Below are 21721 nucleotides of genomic sequence, written 5' to 3'. Positions count from 1 at the left end.
CACACTAATGATGGTGTGTTAGCTGAGTCGTCGGAGGTTGGGGTGCTCGGCAATTTTTTCCAATAAGTTGCAGTTTCATCACATTCAAACACTTGCTGATACGAATAACCACCTTCTGTAATTATTTTCTTCAGTTCTGCTGGGAACTTTTCAGCAGCTTCAGTATCAACCGAAGCACTCTCTCCGGTAAACTTTAAGCTATGAAGCTGCCCTCGCCTCAGAAACTGATCACCCATGAATACCTTTAAATTCCACTTTTGCAACACTTTCATCATCATCGTCCAGTGCATTCTGTTTCAGCTTATTAAAAAGACCGACTGATTTCTCCTTAAGTATAAGATAACTAAATGGAACACCACGCTTTGTACACCCATCAGTCCACTCAAGCAATAGACTTTCCATTTCATCCATTATTGGATGCCGACTAAGAGAGACCACTTTGCTACGAGTAGACCCTATAGTAACATCGGCAGCTTTCAAGATTCTTTCTCTCTGCGTATAAATAGTACAAATGGTTCAATGCGCAGACCATGTCCTTACTTCGTTCACCACTATCGAAATGCTTAATTATGTCTAGTTTTACGCTAAGTGTAACACCCTTATGAGCTCCTTTAGGCTTTTCTGATACCTTAGAACTTATCTTCCTAACGGATGCACAAAATAAATCAACATAAAGCACAGATACTCAAAGGCACATGTTTAAGCAATGCCGGCTAGAATGCATTCTGGAGCAGGAGCTTGGCTGCTCGGGGCGCGCGATGCCTTTTTTTCCTAACAGTGGAAACACCCTCTGTTAGCGAAAACAGGTAACTAATGTAGGTCTTTTGTAACAGCGAGGTGTCATAAAGCTTGAAAAACAGGGGCCACCTGTACTTCAATCCATGAGGTGGATGTAGAACCAAAACCAGATTTTTGGAGAGTATAGAAAAGGAAGTCCCATCTCACACGGTCAAATGCCTTTTCAGTATCAAGTGAGAGAATAAACTCTGGGGTACTAGATGCAGAGAAATCATATAGATTTAGACATTATATTTTTAAAAAGTACCGATTTCTTATAAAACCTGTTTGATCAGGTGAGATCATTAATGATAGGATCTTCTCCATACAGTGTGCCAGGACTTTTGCAAGGATTTTGGTATCCATAGTTGAAAGGGAGATTGGTCGGTAGAACTACATTCAAGGGAGTCTTTGCCTTTTTCAAAATTAATGAAATAACTGACGCATTGTGGAGGTAGGGAGTGGGATAAAAAAAGACTTCAAAAACAGGCAAAAGTAATGGAGAAAGTTGAGTGGAAAACATTTTTTAAAGTACAAAAGGATATCCATCTGGGCCTGGGGACTTTCCACTCTGCATACTCCTAAATGCTGAGTCTGTCTCCAGAGTCCTGATTGCCTTCTGCAGATCAGCAACTACATGCAGATCAATATATGGGATGTTTAGCTTTTTAAATAAATCATCTAGACCTGATGGGGTGGTGGATAAATCGTAGGAGGACAGTGATTGGTAAAAACTATGGAAGCATGAGTTAATTTCTACATTATCTGTTTGCTTTATGCCCTGTGCATCCCGTATCTCAGGTATACCATGACTAGCCTTTTTTTGAGGCAATTGATGGGCTAGCGGCCTCCCTGCTTTTTCTCCATGTTCATAAAACTCACATTGCAACTTGGAGATAAGAGATTCACTTTCTTGAGTCGTTAATAGATTGTATTCAGTCTGAAGTGATAAACGCTGTTTGAGCAAAGCCGATGAGGGCAAAGAAACATAATTCGAAACAAAAAAAATCAAAGTCATTTTAGAGCAAAGTGGTCAAAGTTGTCATAGAGTTGCTTAGCTATAGTGTTCAGGGCTTTGATGGCTCGTTGAAGAACCAAATGACTGAAATGAAGTAATTGTTCTGGCAGTGTGTGAATTCAAGCTTTTGTATCTCCTACTTGATGGTAGCTGGAAAAAGATGGCAAGGCCAAAGTGGTATGGATCTTTGATGATAGACATACTTCTTAAGGTAGTGCATCCTATAGATACTACCAGTGTACAAGGTTGTAGAGAGTTCAGTAAAAGCCAAACCTTTTCAACCTCCTAATAAAGACACTGGCATGCTTTCCTTACTATTGCATCTGTGCTGAGACTAGTACTTGTCATTTACTATGTTAACTGACAGTAATTTAAAAACTACTGATTCCCTCCACTGTTAATTCTCTAGTGTAGACTAGTGCTTAATCACCCTCCTTTCCGTTTCTGAAGTCACCAATCATCTCTTCAGTTTTGCTGACACTGAATGAGAGATCATTTTTGTAGCACCACAGAATCATCAGCAAATTTGAAGATGACACTGGAGCTGTGTTTAGCCACACAGTTATGTACATAGACAGTACAGCATGGACAGGGGTTAAGCACATGGCCTCGAGGTGCACCTGTGTTGATGGTCAGCAAGAAGATTTTGTTACCGGCGGGAGTTTCAAGATGGCGACGTAAACATCTGCCTTTTAGGCGCTCTTTATTTTTTCAACTATAATCACCCTTTAATCAAATCTTTTCGAATTTAATCATATTTGATACTTTCGATTAACTTTTTTTTTCCTAAAACTATATTTGATCTAATTCTGTCAAACTTAAAATGGCTACAAGCAAGAAATCGTCTAAGGAGCCTTTATCTATCGACGCAATTTCTAATCTTCTGGATGCTAAACTTGCAAGTTTGGAAAGCAAGCTGGAAAGTAAAATGGAAAGTAAAGCAAAAAGTTTGGAAAGTAAACTGGCAAGTTTGGAAAACACGCTTACCACGAAAATGTCTGAACTTGAAGGAGTTGTTAGATCGCTTGATAATAAGCTTCAATCGCAGGCATCGGATATTCAGCGGCATGAAGATAAGTTCACGACTCTTGAAAAATTAATTTGTGAAAAAGTACGTACAATTGAAGCGCTGGACAAGAAGATACGTTCGACTGTTAAAACAGTAGATCAGTATAAGTTTAAAATTACTGATCTCGAAAACCGATCTCGCAGACAGAACTTGCGAATCATCGGGTTTCCCGAAAAAGTTGAGTCCGGTGATTTAACTGAATTTTTCTCTAAATTACTGTGGGAAATTTTCGGTGGTGAAGGTTTGCAAGCTAAATCTGTTATCGACCGTGCTCACAGAGTTGCGAGATTTTCGGCTGTGTCTGGTAAACCACGAGTGGTGATTGTTCGCCTTCATTATCCTCGGGAGAAAGAGCTTTTAATTCGATCAGCTCGTAAAAAAGGTATGATTTCTTACAACACCAACACATTTCGTATTGTTGAAGATTATTCGTTCGAAGTAATGAGAGCGAGAATCGCTTTTAAACCAGTGATGGCAGAGATTCACTCGATTGGACTTAAACAAGCTTTAATGTATCCAGTGAAGCTTAGAATTACGCTGAACGACAACAGTCAGCAATTTTTTAACACTCCGGAAGAAGCGAAGAAATTTGTTGAAGAATATCGACCTTCTAGTGCAACTTGAACTATGTGTTATGTTGAAGATTTTTCGAAGAGAGGATGCCATTTCATTTTAAGTTTTAACCTATGAAGCTGGGTTATAACTTCTTATCCTGATCTACGGGTCTGGTTTTTTTTTAACAATCATCATTGTTTATAGATGCTCTTTTTAATTTTTATAATATCTTTTTTTTATTCTTTTTTCTGTTTCGGATATATACGTTTATATTTTGTAATAATGATTTACTTTTTTTTCAAGATGTCGTTTCTTTTTCCCGCAAGACTTTGTTTTCTGTAAGCATTTATTTGTTTGCCTGTACTTAGAAATGGGACGAATGTTTTGGATTTTTTGGTCTTTTCTTTATATATTGTAGTGTCTATTAAATCCTTTCTTTTAATCCTATTTTGATAACTTTTTTTTATTAAATTTCTTTTAATAGATTGCTGAACTTACATTTGTATTTAGTAATATGGCTTTTCAAAATGTCGTTTCTTCTTCCCATAAGCCTTTGCTTATGAAACGTCATCTTTCTTGTATTTGAATATGGAATTTTTTTTAAAAGGTATATTACACTTTTAAATTTTAATGTTTATACTTTTTTATTAATGATTGTTTTTTTATATTAGTTTTTTCATTCTGACTGATATATATTTTTTTTTCTTCGCAACCCTATATTTAAATCTGGGTGTTACATAGTTTTTTTTAATCTTTTTATTGAGCTGCCATCTTGAAATGGGGGTACTGTTAGTATTAGATTATGCGCCTGCCGCTTGGCTTTCTTTCAAAGGGTGGGGGGAGGGGGTAGGGATCTTTTTTCACGCTTTTGATTTTTATTTTTTTGCTTTTAGTCTATGGGCCGACTTTAAATTATTAATATTGTTGAGGTGTCATGTTCTCCGGTTGCTCCTGAATCAATTTTCCTTCTTCCTGAATTATGGGTTATGTGTCTTTTTAACCTTTTATGATATACACAACTAATATTGGCATGATGGATAAATCTATTAACTTTATCTCTTGGAATACTAATGGTTTAAATCATCCGATTAAACGTAAAAAAATATTTAAAGTATTCCATAGATTGAACGCTAATATTATTTTTGCACAGGAGACCCATATTAGGAGGGAGGATAATCAGCGTTTTTTTAGGTTCCGGAAGGGTCAACAATTTCACTCGAATTGTACTGCCAAAATTAGGGGTGTGTCTATTTTTATAGACCCTTCAATTTCGTTTACACATCATGAAATTATTTCTGATCCACAGGGCTGATTTTTGTTGATAACTGGTTCACTTTTTAGTCGAAAAGTGGTTCTAGTTAATATTTATGCTCCAAACTTTGACTGCCCTGAATTTTTTAAACGTTTATTTACTTCCCTTCCTAATCTAAATGAATATATGTTGATAATGGGTGGAGATTTTAATTGTTGTTTGAATCCTTCGATGGATAGATCTAAATCTATCCGTACTCTTCCGAATAGATCAGCCTCACTTATTAATTCTTTTATGGTTGATTCGGGAATCACTGAAATATGGCGGTTTTTGAACCCTAAAGATAAAGAATTTTCATTTATTTCACATGTATATCATAGCTATTCTAGAATTGACTATTTTCTTATTGATCATCGTTTATTAACGGATGTTATTGATTGTAAATATGATTCTATTACTATTTCGGATCATGTACCTTTGAAGTTATCTATTAAGATTTCGGACTTTTCCAATAATATTAGATCTTGGAGACTTAACGCTACTTTGCTTCAAGACCCAGAATTTATCACCTACATAAAACAGCAAATTGACTTGTTTTTCTCAACAAACTATACTGAAGAAACTGACAGAGGAATATTTTGGGATTCTTTTAAGGCTTTTATCCGTGGACAAATTATCTCATATTCCGTTGGTAAAAGAAAACAAAGATATTTAGATATTGCTTTATTAGTGGATAAAATTAAGGAAATTGATAAGATTTATTCCGTGACTCCTACCAAAGAACTTTATAAGAAGAGAGTTGAGCTTCAAATGGGACATAGTTTACTATTATCTTCTTCAATTGAAAATCAATTAATTAGGACCAGGGCTCAATTCTATATTCATAGTGATCGAACTGGTAAACTGTTAGCTAATCAATTAAAAGCTATTTCGACTAAGCGACAAATTATTAAAATTCGTAAACAAGACGGTAATTTAACTACTGATCATAAAGAAATCAATAACACTTTTCAAGATTTTTATAAATCTTTATATCAATCAGAATTTGATGGTGACCTGTCCATGATGGATAATTTTTTTAACAATTTGAATATTCCTAAACTGATAGATGAAGATCGTAGCTTGTTAGATGCTCCTATCTCTATGGCCGAAATAGGAGAGGCTATCTCATCAATGAATTCAGGGAAAGCTCCTGGCCCTGATGGTTATATTGTAGAATTTTTTAAAACTTTTTCTTCTTTGCTTTCCCCTTGGTTATGTGAAATCTTTAATGATGCGTTTGCTAAGAAGAGATTACCTCAATCTTTTTATGAAGCTACTATCTAATTCTTAAAAAAGATAAAGATCCTACTTTATGTGCATCTTATCGCCCTATATCATTATTAAATGTAGATTCTAAGATTCTTACAAAAATTTTAGCCATTAGATTAGAAAAGGTACTATCACAGATTATTTCAGAAGATCAAACTGGTTTCATTAGGAATCGGTATTCCTTTTTTAATGTTAGAAAATTGATTAATATAATTTATACTTCATCACCCACAATCTCAGAATGTGTTATCTCATTAGATGCTGAAAAAGCTTTTGATAGAGTTGAATGGACATACTTATTTAATACATTGAGAAATTTTAATTTTAGTCCCAACTTCATATCATGGATTAAATTAATATATTATAAACCTGTTGCTTCTGTTCTTACAAATAATTATAGATCCTCTTTTTTTCAATTATCTCGTGGTACGAGACAAGGCTGTCCCTTAAGTCCTTTATTATTTAATATCGCATTAGAACCTTTAGCCATTGCTATTCGTGAATCTCCTAATATTTTTGGTATTACCCGTAATGAGAAGTTATACAAATTATCATTTTATGCTGATGACTTGCTGTTATATATTTCTGATCCTGACAGGTCTATTCCCGCTATTTTATCCTTGTTGGCTCAATTTGGTAGCTTTTCTGGTTATAAATTAAACTTGGATAAGAGTGAATTATTTCCCTTAAACGCACAAACTTTACTGAATGACAGGATACCATTTAAAGTTGTTACTGATAACTTTATCTATTTAGGTATAAAAATTATCAAGAAGTATAAAGATTTATTTAGACTGAATTTTTTACCTATGCTTCATCAAATTCAACAACTTACTACAAGATGGTCTCCCTTATTCCTATCATTAATTGGTCGGATTAATGCTATTAAAATGATGATTTTACCGAAATTTTTATACTTATTTCAAGCCTTACCAATTTTTATTCCTAAATCATTTTTTGATAACATTGATTCAAAAATTTCCTCATTTGTGTGGCAAAATAAAAACCCCAAGTTAAGTAAAAAGCAATTACAAAAATCTAAAAAAGATGGTGGTTTAGCTTTACCTAACTTTAGATTTTACTATTGGGCGAATAATATTCTTAACTTAATGTATTGGAAATTAGATTTGGATTCACCACTGTGCCCGCAGTGGGTAAATTTGGAATGTAACGAGGTAAAGGGATATTCTCTATTCTCTGTTCTTGGTTCTTTTCTTCCTGCTGATTTAGTTAAATTCAATAAACAGATATCTAATCCTGTTATCAAACATACATTACGAATTTGGTTTCAATCTCATAAGTTTTTTACTCTGAAAAACTTTGTTCTTGATAGCCCTATCTTACTTAATTTTTTTTTCAAACCTTCCTGGACAGATCAAGCTTTTAGCATATGGAAAAGGAAAGATATAAAATGTTTTCATGATCTTTTTTTTGAAGGTACTTTGATGTCCTTTGACCAACTTTCCAACAAATTTAAATTACCTAAATCTAATTTTTTCAGATATCTACAAATCAGAAATTTCTTACATAAAGTTCTACCATCCTTTCCCAATTCAACTTCAATGGATTTCTCAGATTTGATTTTTACCTTAAACCCTTGTCAGAAGGGATTAGTAGCTTTTATTTATAATATGATTATGAAGATACAACCAGAAATATCAGATAGAATTAAACAAGAATGGGAAAAAGAACTTCGATATAATATTTCAACAGGTAAATGGGAAAAAATTTTACAAATGGTTAATTCCTCTTCGATATGTGCTAAACACGCTTTAATACAATTTAAAATTGTACATAGAGCTTATATGTCTAAAGATAAGCTTGCTCGATTCTACTCTTATATTAACCCTCAATGTGACAGGTGTCATCTAGAAGTGGCTTCAGAGACCCACATGTTTTGGTCATGTCCCACTTTACATAACTATTGGAAGGACATATTTGTTATCATTTCCTCAATTTGGAATATCGATTTACAACCTCATTTTATTACTGCAATTTTTGGTATACCAAATGAGGATGGTATTCAGTTTTCCCCTTCAATCAGACGAATGATTGCTTTTGTAACATTAATGGCCAGAAGGTCCATATTACAAAACTGGAAAGAAGTAAATCCTCCTACCACGTCTCAGTGGCTTTCCCAAACTATTTCATATCTAAGTTTGGAAAAAATCAGAAGCACTATTTTTGACTCATCAGTCAAATTTGAAGAAACTTGGGGACCGTTTATTCGACATTTTCATATGAATTAATCTGACCTTTTCCAGACCTTCTTTCTGCTTATTCTTGTTCAGGTATGGAGTTCCGGAGTTTTTTTGACACTATCATATACATATAAACTGTTATTATTGCCCATGTTAGTTTAGTTTAGTGTTTTTTTTTCAATATACATTTTCTTTTACTTATTTTCAATTTTTTTTTGATGACTTTTTTTTCATATATAGTTATACAGACTTGATTGATTAATGTACTTTTTTCTGTTGATGTTTAATAGGAAATTATTATCTTATTACCAATGTAATTTCAAGTCTATTGTATTCATAACCTATTCATTATTATGTTATGTTTTTCTTTATATATATATATATATATGAAACTCAATAAAAGATTGAAAAGGAAAGAAAGATTTTGTTACCGATCCCCTATGTTTGAAGTCTGATGGTAAGAAAATTGAGCATCTATCTGCAGTGAAACCATGTCTTGAAGCTTGATAGTTTGGATGGAACGACTGTGTTAAATACCGGGCTGTACGTGATGAACATCAGTCTTACGTAAAAGTTCCTGTTGTCCAGAGCAGACTGAAGAGCCAGAGAAATCACAACTGCTGTTGATCTCTGTGACGGTAAGCAAATTGGAGTGGATCCCAGTTCATCTCTGAGGCCGGAGATAATTCACACCATAAAGAGCATTACAGAGTACTTCCAATACAGTTGATGCAAATGCTGTCAGACAGAATAACCCTTCTGCCCAATGAGTCATACAGATCATCAAGCACCTACAAACATGAATCCCATCTTTTCATTCTCTCCATATCCTCATCAATCCCCCATCAATTCAAGTCTCATGATGAGATTTCTACCTACAAACTCACACCTCATTGGGAAGAGAGCAGAGCTCCTGGAGGAAATCCACAGGATCAAAGGGAGAACTTATAAATGACACAGACAGCATCCAAGATTAGGACTGCTGGAGCTGAAACACCACTGCAGTTTTATGTTAAACAGAAATAATACCTGCGTTTTCATTAGCTTAATTTAATGGAGTTACCAAAGAGTTCACAAAAACAGACCCAACCTGAACCAGATAAGCTTTCTGATTCAATGTCAGAGCAATACCATTGCCAAATGACTACACACTGTAACTCAGTGCCAGAAGTTGTTCAAGTTATTATGGCAGGATTTCAAAAATCAAAAGATGAGCAAAATACTTAATTTAATGAACAAAATAATTTTAAAAAACAGATTCTCCCATATCAATATATATTAATGCTGGCTCTATTTAGCTACTGACAGCACCCTTCAGCTAAACACAAATTTGTAAGCAATAGTCACCCTAACATTTGGGCAAGTAACCAGCACATCCTTCAGTTCAGTTTATGCAATATCAGCGCATAAAAAGGTAATTACAACAGACTTTTCCTACTGTAAACAAACATAATGCTAAATTGAGAGCCAATCATTCAAATTCAATAATAAAACAAAAAAGCAGCCAAAGTAATTGGAACAACGGAAGTGAGATTAGATGAAAGGTCATTGACTTGAAACATTCACTCGGTTTTTCTTCCAAAGATGATGAATACTTCCAGAAATTTTGCTTCTGCTTTAATTTCTAGCAGCCATAATATTTAGCTTTTTCTAAAATGTTGCCTTACCAGTTTTCAACAACTATAGTTAAAAAACACAAATTAACTAATGGCATCAATTTCCTAGTATCATTTTATTATGATGAAGACAAGTACACAGTATTGTACCTGGGATATGAACCACCACTCACAATTATCCAAACTCCAAAGGGTTTAAGTTCTATTAAAGCAAGGTATCAAATGGTTCAAAATCAGGAAAAGGAGACAGCATACGAAATTTTATGGAATTAGAAATATTAGGATGATCACATCAGAAGGTACATCTTTTCTACATTAGCACCATACAGCTGATGCACCTTTGCAACCAGTTACAGAATAACACTGGTGGAAACATTCTGTGGCAACTTTATTAGGTGCCTCAGTTTTATTTATTAGATACCATTCAATGTGCTCGCTGCTGTAGCCCATCCACCTCAAGGTTCATCGTGTTGTACATTCAAAGATGCTCTTCTACACATCACCTTTGTAACACATGCTTATTTGAGTTAGTCTCCTTTCTGTCTATTTGAACCAGTCTGGCCATTCTCTTCTGAGCTGTTCCACCTACAGAACTGCCACTCACTGGATGGTTTTTTTTTTGTTTTTTGCTCCCCGTTCTCTGTCAATTCTAGAGACTGTTGTGCATGAAAATCCCAGGAAATCAGCAGCTTCTGAGATACTCGAGCTCCCCCATCCGGCACCAATAACCATTCCACAGTCAAAGACTCTTAGGCCACATTTTGATGTTTGGTCTGAACAACAACTAAACCTCTTGACCATGTCTATATGCTTTTATTCATTGAATTGCTGCCACATGACTAATAGGTTACATGACAGGTTACCTAATGAAATGGCCACTGAGTGTACATGGAACAATGTACATGGTAATCTGGCTGATTTCAGTGCGTGTTGCAAACAAAAAGAGAAAATTCTTAGTGAAATTTTAAAGTAACTGCTAAACCAATGACCAGACACATTAAATGGCTATTCCCCATAACACAGAGTTCTGATGACATCTTTCAAAAGATTTATCAATTGACTTCCTATTGAACAATTGACTAACAATTGAACATTTTCCCAAAACCCTGCTGCCTATTATATTCTAAATCTTATCAAATTCCATTCACCAATCACTTTAGTATTAGCGTCTTCATAACAATGCCTCAATTTTAACATTCTCACCATTCTATTAAAATATCTCCATAACTTCCTACCTAACTGCAGTCATTCCAGTTATCATAACTTTTGTGTCACAAATTCAGTAGGTAGCTTGGGGACATTTAATTCCTAAAAGCAACAATCACGTGACCTTTTTTTTTAGGGTGAAAAGGGTACGAGATTCTTGACTCCTCATGTGTTTACTGCAAATTGATATTATAGTCTTTATTATAGTGTATTATAATAGATATTATAGTGTTTACTATAAATTGATATTATAGTCTTAACTGCAACTCTGACTTAAATGAATTCCTTATTTTGGAATTAGATTCCAGTTGAACAGACTGGAAGTTATCAGCTGAAACTTCTATGAACTGACCTTTTATCTGCACATTATACAATCTATTAGTGCAAGTTCTAATCAGCTATTTTTCCTTGCATAAATAAGATGGTAAAAAGAAAGAAGCACAAATACTGATTTGTCATATAATGGTTTTAAGTCATCTCTGGCAGCAATTTCAGCCAAGGTCAAATGTCACTCAAGAACGCCACTCCTTCTGTATCAAAAATATAATAGCAAAGCAGCTGAAATTTCTTTTTATTAACTGATGGGAAAGCCAAATCCAATGCCTCCAAGAGCAACTCAAACTCTGGTCATCAGCAATGGCTAAACCAGACTATGCTAAGTCCAGAACCGAATTTGATCCTGAGATTAGTGTCCAACTCCAAAGGCTCTTTACAGCCTGAACATACTGATCCTATTCCTACATCAGCTCATCTGCTGCTGAAATACTTCAGATTTTTTTCAATGCGCTTCAACTAACCCATCCTTTTCCAGCTTCCATCAACATAGGTTTATCCAAAGTCTACGTCCCAAGTCTCATCAATTCTATTTGCCCATCACTTCCTCGTTAATGCTCACCACCTCCCTATCTTCTTGATAGATATTTTGGTGATCTCCCAAATTGTTCTTAGCTAACTTGGCCAAAAGAACGGCAATTACTTAGCAAGGAACTTGAAATGTTTAACTACGTGAAGACAACATACAAATACTAGTTTTATTGTTGAAGTTCCACTCCAAAGATCAATGCCCCAAATCTTTTCTGATATTTCAGTGGAATATCAAGACTGCACTTGACATTTTAAACTGAGTTTCCAAATGGGCACAAACCAACCAATGGTACAATTATGTCTGGTCTTCCAATATATATCTAAACTACAACAAAGTTACAATAAACTGACAACCAGATTCTTAACTCATATGATGGACGTTGCTGAGTATTATTCGGTGGGAGCATTTCGTCCATTCAAAGGTGGGGGCATTGCAGAATATTCTGTATCAAAGCATTGTGCATTGGAGCTTCCAATACCTGCCTCAACCTAAAGAGCCAGTGTCCCTCACAGCCATCAACAATTGTTCTAGCAGTTACAGAATCAGCAGTGTCACTACCTGCAAGCTCAGGTCCTGCTTGCCCTCAGTCACACTGAACAAATGCAGAGCTAACGACCAAATACACATTAGATAATGAAGCTGCAGGAGAAGAAAGGCGAAGCACAAAGGAAGGTTGAAATTCATGCTGAGATTTCAAGCATGAGAAAAGTCGGAAAATTTGTTTTTGTTTCTTTCTGAAATGTGATTTAGTGGTGATCTGTGGATCATTCAGAACAGATGGACAGACAGATACTCAAAAATCAGGAGTCATGAAAATTAGGTTTACTAAAAAGAAAACAATGGGAAATTAGATTTTTAAACACAGTGATTAGGATGTGGAATGTGCTACAGGATTAGTTAATAGCCTAAGAGGAAGCAGGAGTAGGCCATTCAGCCCCAAAGTCAATTCCATGATTCAATAATGAATCAATTACAATACTAGCTTTCTTGTAACAATCCAACGTTCTATAGTTTTACTTAACTTTCCAAAGTTTATCAATCCCCTTCAAGAATATACTGAAAGACTAAACCATCAAGAACTCTTGAGTGAAAGAAGCCCAAAGATCCACTACCTCCTGGGTGAACACACGTTTATTCTCAGAGTTCCTTCCTTTGGTTAATAAGCTGGACATGAACGAAATATTCTTAGTTCAATTTTATTAACTAACTGTAGCACAACAAATCGCTTTTTGTTCTTAAACCCTTTTTGCAAAAATAAGCCAACATACCATCTACCCTCCTTGCTAAAATTATACATGCAATGTGTACAAAATATCCAGGTCTCTCGAAACATCACACCTCTCAATCTCTCATCACTACTCTGCTTTCTTATTTTTTCTATCAGAGGGAATGAGCAGAATTTTCCACAATATCCGTTCCTTATGTTCCAGTTGAGACAAACAGTGTGGATGCTTTCTAAAGTAAACAAAGGAGGAGAAAGCTACACTGAAAATCTAAGTGAAAGTGAAGCATTCCATCCACATTGAACAGATGGGGCAAACGTTTTTTTCCCCGTGTTACACATTTTAACTTGATTTTAGACAATTAATATCACATCAAGCAGCTTTGTGGTGTTTCTGTGACAAGGAAGGCAGCCATTTCTCTCATCTGTTTGGGCGGCTCTGGGGCATGTCAGGTAGTGATGCTGCCTCACAGCTTCAGCAACTCCCTTCAATTCCAACCTACAGCACTGTAGAATTTCCTGAGAGCATTTGGGTTGCCTCTAGGTTTGCTTCCACATCCCAAATTTAAGCTGACAAGTACGTATCTTCATTACTGTAAAAACTGTATATTCAATGTACATTTGACAAATAAGCTAATCTTTTATTTTAATTACCCCTAATTCAGTTTGATAGTAAGGAAATAAGGATGTAGTCGATGGAAATGAAAAAGTCACAGGAAAATAAGCAGAGAAATGGAATTGATGTAATTCACTTATGATTAGCATAGACTCAATGGGCCATAAAGTCTTCACCTACGTTGTAAGAAAATAAGGAAGCATTTTGCAGATATCTACAGCTACCAATTGAATTTGGTCATTAAAAAAGTTAACACTAAGGCGCATCTAGACGTTATATTCACAACACAGATGTTATAGAACAGAGACTCCAAAAAAGTAGATACAAGATACTGCAGGAACTCAGCAGGTGAGGCAGCGTCTATGAAAATGAATAAATAGTCGATGTTTCAGGCTAAGACCCTTCTTCTTGGCCTGAATTATCGATTGGTTATTCATTTTAATAAATGCTATCTGACCTGCTGAGTTCCTGCAGCATCTTATCTTGTGTATGTGTGTGTTCTGATTTCTACATTCTGCAGACTTTCTTGTGCAGATCGTGAAAAAGGAAGCAACACAAGAAGAACGGTGGAACTCAGTTGGTCAAGTACCTGGACAATGAAGAAGTCTTTACCCAAAATATCAACTATCCATCCCCCCCCCCCCCCACACACACAAATGTTGCCTGACTTGATAAGTACTTCCAGATTTTTGTGTAAGACAGACTCCAGGCAGACTGAAGGGTTGAAATAAAATTAAAATATTAAATGGTGGCGACCATGACAAAGTAGGGAATGACAAAATGTTAAACAAAATAAAAACAAATGATTTTTTTCCAAGGTGACAAGAATGTGACACAGCCAAATGAACAAAGGAAAAAAAAGACAAAACCAAAACCAACCTGCATCTGAAGTATTGCTTTCAGCTTTGGCTGCACCATTATAGGAAGGATGTGGAGGTTTTGAAGAGGGCTCAGAGGGGTTTATAAGGATGCTGACTGGATCAGAAGTCAGTGCTATTAGTAGAGACTAGGGGTGGACGAACTAGGATTGTTTTCTCTAAAGTAGCAGTTTGAGGGAAAACCAAACAGAAGTTTATAAAATCATGAGGCATAAATAGACAGCCATTATCTTTCTACCCCAGGATCAAAATATCCTATACTAGAAAATGTGCATTCAAAGTGAGAGGGGAAAATTCAAAGGAGATATTGTGAGGCAAGTGTTGTTTTGCATAGAGAGAGGTGGGTGCCGAAAATATGCCGCCAGAGGTGGAAGGAGACATTTAAGATGCTCATAGATAGGCAAATGAATATGCAGAGAATATGCATATAGGCGTTGTGCAGACAGAGGGATTCAATGTCATTAGCTTAACTGTTTTGACACAGCACAAGAACAGGTTGAAGGGCCTGTTCCTATGCTTTACTGTTCTATGTTCTACTTCACATCAGTAATATGCATTCACACATCATTTAGGAAAGCCAGGTTTCAGACACAAATCTGCACTTTGCAAAGATGAAAAGAAAAAAAATTAACTTTATTTAATTTATTGAAAAGGGCACAAAGTAGGCCCTTCATACCACTCCACCCTGCAATTTAAATTGTCCCTCATCACATTACAATTTGACCAATTTACCTACTAGCCAATACATCCTTGGATTGTGGGAGGAAACCAGGGCACCCGGAGGAAACCCACACGGTCACAGAGAGAACATACAAATTCCTTACAGGCAGCAGTGCAAAATTAACCCAAATTGCTGGTACGATAAAGCTTTGTGCTAACCACTATGGTAAATATATACTGTTGTGCAGGCTTAAGAATGGTACATGAAGGGAGAATGGACTGCATAGACTTCATACGGTCTTCTACACACTTGATCGGCACAAGGTGCCACTTGTGGCAACTTACCCCTTTAAACAGTGACTCTGTGCATAGTTCATCTACAATAAATGTACTGGGATACTTTGACAGACTAGATACCATCACAAACGATAAAAGGATGTGTATTTGAGAACTGACAATCTGCCAAATATTCTTTATGTCTAAATGTTCAACATTCAAATAAATGTGAGAAGGTACTCTATTTTCAAAGCATAATGGAACCAGACAGCGTGTCCAAGATAACAAACCCTTAATAGTTTTACAAAGAACTTGAATACAATTGGTGATTCCAAAATCAAATAAAAACATCAACATTTTCTGATGCTAATTAATGTACTGAATATTTCTAAACTGTTTTATATCTACCATCATGAATTATCATGTTCAACAGAACCAGAAAAGCATTTTAGGCTGAACTCGAGATGCACATTTCTGTTGGAAACAACTTGCAAAGTAACGACTGTTCAAATGAAAGGTCATTTACTGAAATGTTAAATCTATGTCTCCCTAACTGATACTGCTTGGTCTGATCATCTGCAGCTTTCCGATTTTATTTTCCGGTTTCCAGCTTCCACATACAAAGAAGTATTTACAAATGTATTAATTCAGCCGATAACTAACAATCTTTGGCAGCCATGCTCAAGTGGATTGAACACATAAAAATAAATAAAAACATTAACTAACCTTTTTCACCAAGGTACATTTGTTTCAACAAGTATTTGCTCCGACAGGAGTGAAGTTCTAGCAGTTTGGGTCCAATCCTAACTGTGTGGAGTTTGCACGTTCTCCCCGTGACAGTGTCAGTCCCCTGTGTGTTTGATTTCCTCCTACATTCAGGAGTTAATTGTGAAAGGTTAACTTGTCTTGAAAGGTTAAATTATCTCTTGTGCAGACAAATGTAGGCGGTCCAGGATGGAGTTGACGAAAATGAGAGAAATAATAAAACTGCCATTTGAAAGATGGGACTGAAGGGATTCTGAAGCACTGGCAGGAATTGGACAGGCCAAAAGGTCCCTTTTTAAATGAAAGGAAAAGATGAGAAAACACAAGTCTTGCTCATTTTCAGGGAGATCTTCAGGAGCAGTGTGTCAGAAAGGCAGCGTCAATTATTAAGGACCTCCAGCACCCAGGGCATGCCCTTTTCTCACTGTTACCATCAGGTAGGAGGTACAGAAGCCTAAAGGCACACACTCAGTGATTCAGGAACAGCTTCTTCCCCTCTGCCTTCCGATTCCTAAATGGACATTGAATTTTCGGAAACTACCTCACTTTTTTTAATATACAGTATTTCTGTTTTTGCACTTTTTTACCCTATTCAATATACATAACGGATTTACTCGTCTATTTATTATTTTTATTTTTTCCCTGCTAGATTATGTATTACATTGAACAGTTGCTGCTAAGTTAAATTTCACGTCATATGCCAGTGATAATAAATCTGATTCCATTTCACATAAAAACAAAGGCAATGAAAATAATCATTGTGATTATAGACGCCTTATTTTGTGATGTTTTGTGTAAGACATCCTTTCACATGTCGAAAAGATGCAAAGACACCAAGGGTGCACTTGAAGCTGAGACAGTTTCTTTTACACTTTACAGAGCTAGAGTTCACACACAGAGCAGATTGCCACCAGTCATCGGCACCATATCCTCTATTTTTTTTACACTGGGCTAACAATCGAAAGGCCATTTAAGCAGTACATACTCTAACAGATGCAAAAGCCGAAGTGGCTGAAAGCTGCAAGATCTCTATCAGGGAGCGGAAAAACCCGGGGCTTGACCCCTGCCGCAGGCAACTTAATGGAGATCCCACCACCACCCCCCCCCCCCACCGCGCTTCTCGCCAGCACCTGACAGCCCGCCTAAGCTCCACACTCCCACCACACTGAAAGAAATTCAAACATGGCCTAGGGGTCTGCTCCCTCGCCGTTATGAACCGCCCGTGCAAGCGCACAGTCCTCTGATCCCCAACACCGGGATCTCCGGGCTTTACCTGCTCCCTGGCCGCGCCTGGGCCTGTCCCGGTCCCCGACTCCGGCTGCTCGCCGTGCGCCGGGCTCGGCGTCCCCTCCGCCGGACTGGGGCTGCGGCTCTCTCCGGCGACCGCACTGGCGCTGCCGTTGCTGCCGGATCCCCGTTTGTTCTTCTTCCTCCGGCCGGCCACGCGTTTCTCCTCGGCACAGTTCATTCCGCTTCGCTCCAGCTCCGATCCGATCCGACCCGCTCCCGGTCGCTCCGAAACCGTTCGCGCTCCAGGGAAACACACTCCAATATGGCCGACAACGGGGACTGCCCGGGGGGGGGGGGGGGGCACGAAGTCAGCCGGAAGCAGGCAAAAAACACCTCGTCTATCACAGGTACATGCACACAGCGGCGCCCACCATCTTTCATGCTGGCAGTGGGCAAGGCGAGGGTTCCGTCAAGCAGCAGTTTTCATCCGCGTCTGGTTAGAACTACGTTTATGTAGCGTCCGGTTCTATCCTTTTCAGAACCTCCCGGCCTGTTCTGTAACCCAATGGACTACTTTTGAGGCGTATTTGCAACTGCATTTCAAGAATTGCAGCCACTTCGCACACAGAGTAAACTGGCAGACCTCATGGAATTGAGTCACTGAAGTGGTACATTGTGCTAGTTACACTGTTGCTTTACGACTACAGTGCAGTCGTGACCTCCGACGTTCTCTGTATGCAGTTTGCACATTCTCTCTTTGTTCGGTTTTCCTACACACCCCAAATACAGTATACCTATGGTCCGCCTGCTCTTGCCTCATCCCCTCCCCCTGACCTCTTTATACTGGCTATATTCCCTCTGCTCTTTCAGTCCAAATGAAGTCTCAACTGATCCCGAATTCCCCAGACAGCTCGATTCTGCTCCAGATTCCAGAATCTGAATCTCTTCTATCCACACGAGAGTTGATCAGTTAATTGGCCACAGTGATATGCTCTGAGTGTGTAGATGAGTGGTATAATGTGGGAGCAGTTAACGGGAGTGTAGGGAGAATAAACAAATTTATCCATTGAGTGTGTAGCGGTCCGACGATCCTGTTTCTGAGCTTTACAACTCCTATGACCTTGATCGAACTATGTGATTACGAGGTGTCATGACTTAACGCTGAGAGAGAAGCAACAGCAATAACTTTAATGTACACAGTATATACCTTGAGTTATAGAGTCATTCAATTGCCGGTGCAAAATCTTCTAGACACTACTGTGCAAGTCCAGACAAGCCCCAACCACAACCTTATCTTATAACAATACAGCAGGCTATCAGGCCGTTTGAGTTCATGTCGGCTGTCAGGGAAGCAGTTTCAATGTTTCCTCTCTTCATATTTCCCATAATCTCTGCAGTTTGTTCTCTCACGTATCAATCAACCCATCTCTTTCACTCAGTTTGCCATTAATCTACACCAAGGTTTAATCTCAGACATCCCACCCTGGCATATTCATTCTCATTCTCATTCTCATATTTTTCTTTATTTTTCTTTCTTTTCTCTCTCTCTCTCTCTCTCTCTCTCTCTCTCTCTCTCTCTCTCCCTCTCTCTCTCTCTCTCTCTCTCTCTCCCTCCCTCCCTCCCTCCCTCTCCCTCTCCCTCCCTCCCTCCCTCCCTCCCTCTCCCTCCCTCCCTCTCCCTCTCTCTCCCTCCCCCTCCCTCCCCCCCCCACATACACACACACCTACCAGATGTGGGATGTCTGTAATGTACTGTAAGTAATTTTTTAGAGATTTTTTAGGTTTTAGAGATGTGGAAGGAGATTACCCAGAGAAAATATGGAGAAAGTGCAAGTTCTGCACTGATCAAGCTTGTGTTCCTGGAGCTGTGACGCAGTAGCACCAATGCAGGCCATGCAATGATGAAGCTAGATAAAATGAGAGCTGCTTCTCAGGAGAATCTTAGAAGAATGTGTGGTAAATTTTTAGGAAGTAGAGCACATAGAACCTTCACACCTGATTGCATGATGTTCAAGGATGGTGGAATTAATGTCAGGGATTGCAATGAGGTCTGATTCCAAGGAGCACATATCAAAGAGTGTTCTGACACTAAAGGCCAGGAAAGGATTTGATAACAACAGAAATTTTACTTTTTAGTTACTACAGGGTGCCAATGTTTGTAGCAAACATGACATGATAGGTGAAATGCGAGTGGGGTTTGTTGTTTGAACAAAATCAACAGATTGTTTTTTTTTAATTCATACCATGAGAACACAAGGGAACAGATGGAATTGTAATGGTATAGCCAAAGAGGAGATTGAGGGGTGCATCAGCAGATGAACTGATGTGGGGTGAAGAGGTTAAGGAAGTGAAAACTAGCAGCCTTGGTGGTAGCATGGTCTGAAAGACATCTCAAGGTCAAAAGTGACACCAGAGTCACAAATTAAGACCAAGAGAGAAGCTGATTTTCTCCCTAGCGATTAAAGAACAGTTCCATTTGACAAGGTAAAGGTGAAAAATAGAATGGTGCAAATTTAAATATACTTGGGAGAGACAGAGATGGTGCAGGAGTTGGAAGAGAGGCCATTGTTGGTGACTTCCCCTTTGCATGGGCAGTCATGTATTTAATCTTGCAATTGTGATCCCATTTGAGTGACTCAAAGACTCCATTTCATAGAGCACCTTCATCAACTCCAAACTACTTTGAATAAAAAATCTTCTCACAAGGCCTTTGCTCATCACATGCATTGTTACATGGCCAACATTGCACAGGGCAAGAGATTGCCACTCTATTTAACCTTACTGCTGTAGGTAGCATCTTCTACCTATGATAATATGACTGTCTTAATTTTCAAAAGGCAGACTAAAAATTTAATTGCTGCAATGCCAATTCATTATTTCAGCTTTCTACAAGCATAACAGTTCAATAAGCTTAGATTTTCCTTTATGTATTTATTCTTGCACCTTATCCAACTTCACTTGAAATGCTTTAACATGCTTAGAGACAAAGTGTATCATTTTCAGGGTATTTAACATAGTGAGCATTACTAAACCTTAAGTTTTTGTCAGTTTACTGGTTTTTGGTGAAATGCTTTGAGGCTCTTCCATATTGAAGCATTCCTTGGAGAAACATAGAAGTTTTGATGTTTTTCATTCTTTTATTTGAGTTATAGCGTTATTTGGCCCATGCTACCAACATTTCAAACAGATACAATGGACATGAGAACATCTGTCGGTGCTGGAAATCCAAAGCAACACACATAAAATGCTGGAGGAACTCAGCCGGCCAAGCAGCATCTATGGAAAAGAGTAAACAGTTGACCTTTCAGGCCAAGACTCTTCAGCAGAACTTAATTGTGCCCTGATGAAGGGTGTCGGCTCAAAACATCAACTGTTTACTCAGGTACCATGGACTATGTGATCCAACCTAGGCTACCTAACTAACCTCTATTTAATTAAGTTCTGGTAAAGATGGTTTCACTTTTGTCTTCTGAGATAGACAAAGATGGGATAGTGATGACCAGTGGGATAGCTTGTTGTATGACAAGGAAGATCACATCAAATTTTATGATATCTTGGATCACTTTATTTAACCTCACCGCTGTAGGAAGCATTTTCTGCATATGACAATCCGACTGCCTTAATTCTCAAAAGGCAGATTAAAAATTCAGTTGCTGCAGTGCTGTCATTCTCTCATTGTGGTGCTTTCTACAAGCATGGTAATTCAATAATCTCAGATTCCCCTTTTAATTCTTACACCTTAACCAACTTCATTCGAAACTCATCAACATGTTTAGAGACAACGTGTATCATAGTAAACATTATTAATACCTTTAGATTTTGCCAGTTTACTGATTTCAGGTAAGATGAGAAATTTGCCGCGGAGATGCACGGGGGTTTCGACTATAGGGGAAATGACGGGGGTTAGGGGGGGTGAAGAGTGGACCAGATATTTTATCATGGCCTCTCAGAGCGATTGAAAGATGAGCTATCCACGTGGGAGATGAGCATCAACTTCAAAAGCCTCATTATCATATTGACGGGCATCTAAAGGAACTACTCTCTAGATCACAAGCCAGAACCCCAGTTCCGTTCCAGGCCGCAGGACCCTAGTCAGTGATGGCTCCAGAGCCCATGCAGTTAGGGGGTGCTCTCTTAAACCCTAAGAGCATGAGCGTCAGTGCTGAAGCCACTTGTGGGCTTTCTGCTAAGTAGCCAATCACTC

At 37.8% G+C, this 21721-nt stretch overlaps 1 protein-coding gene across 4 annotated transcripts in view; it reads right to left on the bottom strand.

The window, feature by feature from the left end:
• fam193b (family with sequence similarity 193 member B) overlaps positions 1-17856 on the bottom strand; it is a 293883-nt gene extending 276027 nt beyond the window's left edge. For all 4 annotated transcript variants that reach the window (XR_009515836.1, XM_059990125.1, XM_059990126.1 and 1 more), the window contains exon 1: positions 17561-17856. Coding sequence is in view for 3 of the 4 variants with exons in the window: in XM_059990125.1 (XP_059846108.1) it covers positions 17561-17755 (195 nt within the window). In the remaining variant the exon portion in view is untranslated. The remainder of the gene's footprint in view (positions 1-17560) is intronic.
• Positions 17857-21721: the final 3865 nt, after the last annotated feature.

The sequence above is a fragment of the Hypanus sabinus genome, chromosome 15, assembly GCF_030144855.1.
Source record: "Hypanus sabinus isolate sHypSab1 chromosome 15, sHypSab1.hap1, whole genome shotgun sequence".
Taxonomy (NCBI): domain Eukaryota; kingdom Metazoa; phylum Chordata; class Chondrichthyes; order Myliobatiformes; family Dasyatidae; genus Hypanus; species Hypanus sabinus.
Note: the sequence above shows the minus strand (reverse complement) of the source record. Positions and strands in the feature narration are given on the sequence as shown.